General features: G+C 35.3%; 1 protein-coding gene across 1 annotated transcript in view; it reads right to left on the reverse strand.

The window, feature by feature from the left end:
* Positions 1–298: 298 nt before the first annotated feature.
* LOC128689409 (protein abrupt) overlaps positions 299–6,478 on the reverse strand; it is a 503,752-nt gene continuing 497,572 nt past the window's right edge. Inside the window, exon 6 of the mRNA XM_070083616.1 lies at positions 299–2,485. Coding sequence (XP_069939717.1) covers positions 1,962–2,485 — 524 coding nt within the window. The 3' untranslated portion in view covers positions 299–1,961. The remainder of the gene's footprint in view (positions 2,486–6,478) is intronic.

A 6,478-nucleotide genomic window follows, 5' to 3' on the forward strand; every position in this document is an offset into this window, starting at 1 on the left:
AGTATTGCAAGCAGTGATAGGGAGGTTGTAAATGCAGTTTCCTGTTACTGTATGCTGCAGTTACCTATTTGTGGTTACAGGAGCAGAGCTATGCTTGTAGTGTCCCATCTTCAGTATTTTTTTTTTTCACTGTACATTTCACCTTTACATACTATAGGAAAAAATTAATCTTGTTGAGTAAGGATCAATTGTGGTAGTGTCCTTGGAGCCAGTTCAGCCTCATTTAAGTTCCTGAAACAGTCATAAAAAAAATTGCAGACATGCAATTATATAATCTAAGGATACACAAACTCCACACTAATAATCAATATCTATTTATTTACATTATTTACCACTTCATATAATATATACTGTATATACATTATTCAAAAAGTTAACATTAAATGTGTTCAGTAGGATCCAACAGGTATTATAAAAATTCTTGTTACAGAGGTTTTTGTTTTGGGTGAGAGAGGGGTGAGGCAAGGTGGTAGTGTCAAAAGCCAACATGATGACTAGCAGAGTTACACACTCTGGGGAAGACGAATAGTGGAAGGGAGCCCCTTCACTAAACACACTCATACACACAAAACTGTCCCTTTTTTTCTTCTTTTTTTTTATATAAATTTTTTGATGGGAGAGAAGGCAAGGAGAGAATACTTCTGTGGAAGGTTAGAGCTTCCCTCCCCCCTTTTCACCAGCTGCAAAGGTGATTTACACATACAAAATAAATAGATAAACCAAAGTAAATCCTACTTACTACTTTCCTCACTCAATGACTTTGTTTTGTCTCATAAGACTGTGAAAAAATGTGGAAAGTGAGACAGAGGAAAAAAGCACCAGGGAGACTTAGAGGGGTCTTTACATTGATCATTAATATTAATCTCATGTTTCTTACAAGATTCAGATGAAAATAATACAAAATATAGTTTGGATTACAGAACTAGACATAAAATTTTATGTACTCTGTTGTTAGCAAATTGAGAGTTAATGTTCTTGGTTACAAAGAGGAGAGACTGAATGCACTGTTTCCAGGTTGTACACAATCCTAATGAAAAGTTGTTTCCTGGTAATGCCCCTCTAATATTATCTTAGTAATACTGCTTCTAACACTTTTTATATTGAACTAACTTTTGTCAATGAATGTGTGCATGACCATGTATAATGTTATGTGCTTATAACAAGTGTAACATGTGTGACCAAGTATGTACAAGTAATGTGTGCGATGACCTAGTAAAACAAGTGTATCTGTATGACCAGTCATGGGTGTGTATGAGAAAGTATAAGTTTATGATGAAGCCTAATGAGTGTGTGACAAAGAATAATGAGTGCATGTATGTATAACCAAGTACTGTACAGTATAAAGTACTTCAGCAATGAGTTTGCCTGCTACTTTCAACCACATTGTTTGGGTACAAAATTATTGCATAACTTTAATATGTATAATGAAGTACTGTATCTCTCCTGGTGGATGTGAGAAAAAAAAAACATTTTGCAGACATGAATGAATCCACAGACAAAGGGATGTGAAATTAGTGAATATTAATGGTTTTTGAAAATATACTTTAACTCTAAAAACTAAGGAGAAAGCCAAATGTCTGATAAGGCTGATCTCATGGGGTTACCAGTGAAGTTTGAGGTGATGGAGATGTGGTTGTAATGTGAGTATCCGAATGAGTGATTTTGATCATCCCAAACTTCCAAGCCTTACTACACATGATTCTAACACCGGGAAACACCCTCCATCAACATAACCACATGCCTTCATTATAATGTGCAATTCAAATATTCCCTTCATGAAAGTGCCTCAATACATGCTTATAAATTAAAAAAAAGTTTATATGTGAGGGAGATTGTCTTTGGGCTATGAAATCTATTATTTTTCTCAATTAGGTTTCATATATAAAAGGTAAAGGTAAGAACTCCTTAATGAAAGGGTGTGCTTGACTGCTACCCCTCACTAGATGCTAATTAGATGTTAGTTATCTAGTAGTTGGTGTGGAATGTCTCATATTAGAATGTGTAAATGTATTTTGTTGGACGGGATTTGTTTTGTGAGGGCTCGGGTACTGGGTAGTGGTGAGAGGTTGGTCTGAGGGTATCATCTGATTGTGAGTTACTCTCTGCTGTGTGTGGGAGGTGCTGCTGGGTGTAGTAAGATAAGTAGGAGAGGTGAGGGATGTAGCACTAGTTGAACACTGTGGTTGTGATGCTAAGCTCAGTGTCCCCTTGCTGTTGTGCATGTGAATCCCCTCCTGATGGTGTGCCAGCTGCTGCTGACGCTGCTGTTGCTGTTGTACTTGTTGGTGGGGAAGTTTTCCTCGATGCTGAAGACTCTTGTGGTTGGCTAAAGCATTGCGTGTGCGATAATGTTTGTTGCAGACGTCACACTTGTGCTGGTACGTTGTAGTAGAAGAGTGCTGGTCACGAATGTGTGTGGGTAAGTGGGTCCTCTTGCTCAGCCACTTGTAGCAGATGGGGCACTGCTGTTGCCGCCGTGGATCCACTGCAATGAAACACCGACACGATCAACAACTATAATCAGCAATACTGTACCTGTACCTCAACACCTGTGTCTACCTCATGTAACTTGTGCAACTAACTTCTTCAACCTCTAATTCACATCATGTTCCCATTACATTCTTCATGGCATAATAAAACTGTAGATTTGTACATATTCCTCTTCTTATGTTGACCTCAAGTCTTGTATGAAATATTACAAGACTGGTTCAAACCACACGAGCATATATATATATATACCTATATTATTATTGTGGCTCAATGCAGCATATTACACAAAAAGGTAAACTTAATTATAACTATGAATTTCTTTTGAAAAAACAAAGAAAGGGAAAACCTTCAAATTATCAACAAGAAGTGTGTAAAATCTAGAGTAGAAAAGTTGCAATTCAGTAACTAAGAAGAAATTTTCTCCATTAAGTATGAGAGTCTTTAAACCATTAACTAAGAATAGTTACCAGATTATTTAACTAAGAATAGTTACCCCTATTATTTAACTAAGAACATTTATCCCCATTATTGAACTAGTTACCCCCCATTATGTAACAAAGAATAGTTGCCTTCCACTGACAATCACTCTCCATTAACTGAGAATAATTTTCCATTAACTGATAATAGTTACCTTCTATTAACTACATTATTAAGGATGAGAGGTACATATATCTACAAGTATTTTACAAGGCAAGAGCTGTTATCCTTTCCGAGTTCCTTTGTTTCTATTTTAATCAGGGGAAATGCTAAACTCATAGGGGTCATATAGCTCCTGGGGAATAAGGCATTCAAGTTTGATTGAAGGAGCAGGAGGATAAGTCCAGTTCCTTGAATCAAGAGCCCCCTCACTTGCATCACTTGAAGGGTCAACTCATTACAAACCTTTACTCTAGCAATAGCTTTATTAGAGATAATTTATCAATATATTGGTAAACTAAATTTAATACAGTATTAAGCAACAAACATAAAGTGTGAAAGATAAAGTTAGAGCTGTCTGAGCCAAAGCTTTTATTTGGTCAGTTGATATAGTTCATGAATTTGTATTATGAAAACATGCTCTAAATTAAAATCAATTGAGAAACAAGTGATCACTGACGGATTAATAGCCTTAAAAAAATAGTACTACTGAAGTGAACCCACTGACTGCTGCCACTCTTATGACATAATCAATACAGCTTGCTTGTCAAGCTGACCCATGTTGGGGAACCCAGAGATTGTTGTTCTTAGACATAACAGTATGGTCATCATCATCTCTCCAGTGTCAAAGCTCTTTACTGAAATGACATACCCAAGCAAAATAGTTAAATGATGGAAAAGGGAAATCACCTAAGAGAATGATGCATATTCCAGGTGAGCCAACTTGTGCTTTGTAGAGTTTGACAGCTAATTAATATTACATTCATAGAGAAGCATTAAACTTGTGTGAGTCATATAGCACCTGTGGAATTCAGGGTACAGTAATTAAATTTTATTCAAGAAAGGGAAGGTTAACTTTGATTATTTTAAGGGTTGGTAACTAATGCTGTGAAGAAAGTAAACCTATTTTGCTTTTTTTTCCCAACCACTGACTCCAATGTGGCTGTATGTTGCATTGCATGATCAGTAGTGTTACACAACAATAAAGTGCCCTAATATCGATAACTCTAGTCCATGGCTATTGGTGTATACTTTCAATGTAATGTAACTCCTTCAATACCAAACCCAGAGTGAGATCATCCGAATACTTCCTTTGTTGTTTGGTTAAATATGACTTTCCCTACTATGCTTTATTGTCTCCATTTCTGTTGGTGCATCAATGTTTACCTCTGGGAGTCCCAAATAATGGGTACAGAGTAATCAACAGATATACAACTCTTACATTTACACCTATCTGCTGAACACAGGCATATGCAGTTTGATGTCATGGCTTGAGGGAAGATGTTGATTTATGTAGAACTTTTAGCATTTGTTTTCGACTTGTTTGGTTTTCTTGTCCCAACTGCTCAACTTCTTTTCTGCCCTTGTTTCATGAGTGTTGCTGTATCTGTCCATGACCCCATGGCAGTCTGCTGTGAAGAACATTGCCTGGTTTGTCCTCATTTCTCCCTATTCAGGATGACAACCACAAAACCCTATTCATCCCTGTCCTTGTTGAATCCATGGCCTGTAATCTCCATGCACTCCTTGTTACTTAATCTCTTCATAGACAGTGTAGCTGTTATAAAAGCCACCATATTAATGACTTGTTTTGAGTTTTTCTATTTGCCTTCTAGTCTGTTATCAGATTTACCTGATGAGGCAATCACCGGGAAGTCTTGGGACATGCCAGGCTACAAGCATAAACAAATTTTGAACCAGCTGAAGGTATGTAACAATTCCAAGTCAATTATGTACTATATGTATGTATATACAATATTAAAATAACCTCTTTTCATGTTCGGTCTTCAAAATTTACTATATGAATCCAACCTAGTGATCTACTGACTTACTAAAACCGAAATAACAAAACCACACAAAAAACTTGGTGAGAGTCCCAAAAATGTAGAGTATCATTTTCAGCAGTTACAGTAATGCTGTTAACATTTACATAACTTACACACTTATATCAAAAGTTTTAATTATTAGCATGTTTGTCTATTAACTAAATACATTTCTGATTCAATACCAAGTGATAATATAATGACAAATAAAACTTTTTATAAAGCAAGGCAATACCTAAGCATAATATTCAGTTGAATCCTTAAACCAATAGCAAAATAGTTTACATCATGCAAGAATTATATATATAGAGGTTAACAATACAAGGGTATAAATTTGGATTTTAATTGATTCACATTATATTAATATACACCTGCATCACATCAAAACCAGAAAATAATGCGATAAAATCATATCTTACATTATGCAGCATATTACTATAAATAGGGAATTGTAATGACTCAAAAATAATAACTTGTATTAAAATAAAATTTTGATGGGCTGATATACACAGTACAAATAAACTCATAAATTAATGAAAATGTGTGTACCTGTATGTAACTGGAAAATTGTGGTTTTACAAATGTCATTTTGTAAAAGTAGATGGCATGGGAATATGACAAGTTATTGTTGATAAAGACACAAAAGCTGCAACTGGAAACTTTATTAAAACTACTTTTCCATTTGCTGCTCAAGTGTCTTTTTCTGAAGTCTGTCTTCTGAAGTGTAGATATGTGTCTATCTTTATTTTTTTGGGGCAGATGGCATCTTGGCTTATACATCTATGATTGTTTTGCTTCGAGCACTTGTGTTAATATACATTAAAATCTCTGATAATATTAGCTGAATGTTGGTCCTCAGCATATTATGGTGATAAATTCCAGTTTAAAGAGGCTAATTTTAAGTTTGCTTGGCAAATGGAAAAAAAATCTCGTTAAATGCAACATAACCTAATGTAACCCAACATTACACAGCAGAATCTAACATTATATTATTGGCAGAAATGGAATTAGCATGTCTTTGTTTATGTTTGCTGTGATTACTTTTACCATTATCTATACAGAGATTGGCCAGACGGGCTGACTCAAATATTAGCTTGATTGGACCTGACAAAGTACTGAAGCCAAAACAAGGATATTATTTTGTTAATATCTACCGTAATAACATTTTGCATAAGCAATAAGTATCTATTGTATACATAGGTTATATAGGTATTTAAGTTGTATGTTAAACAACAATGCCCAAGTTCCAATGAGGACCAACATTCAATAATATTCAAGATTTTCTGTAGTCATTTCCACCTGAATCACTTGTTATCAAGTAACCTGCTTCTATCTCTGAATTATGACTTAACTAATGCTTCCTCACTGGTAGCACCATAAAGATTTCTCCAGTCCAGTTTCCCAGACAATTGAGTGTCAGTGGTTGGTGTGATTCATGTAATTTGCTTCAACATAATGGAAGCATGTTTACCTGCTATTCAGAGGGGTATATTAGACTTTAAGTCTAATGAGGAATTGCTTCATTAATA

Source organism: Cherax quadricarinatus, chromosome 1 (assembly GCF_038502225.1).
Source record: "Cherax quadricarinatus isolate ZL_2023a chromosome 1, ASM3850222v1, whole genome shotgun sequence".
In the NCBI taxonomy this organism is placed as follows: domain Eukaryota; kingdom Metazoa; phylum Arthropoda; class Malacostraca; order Decapoda; family Parastacidae; genus Cherax; species Cherax quadricarinatus.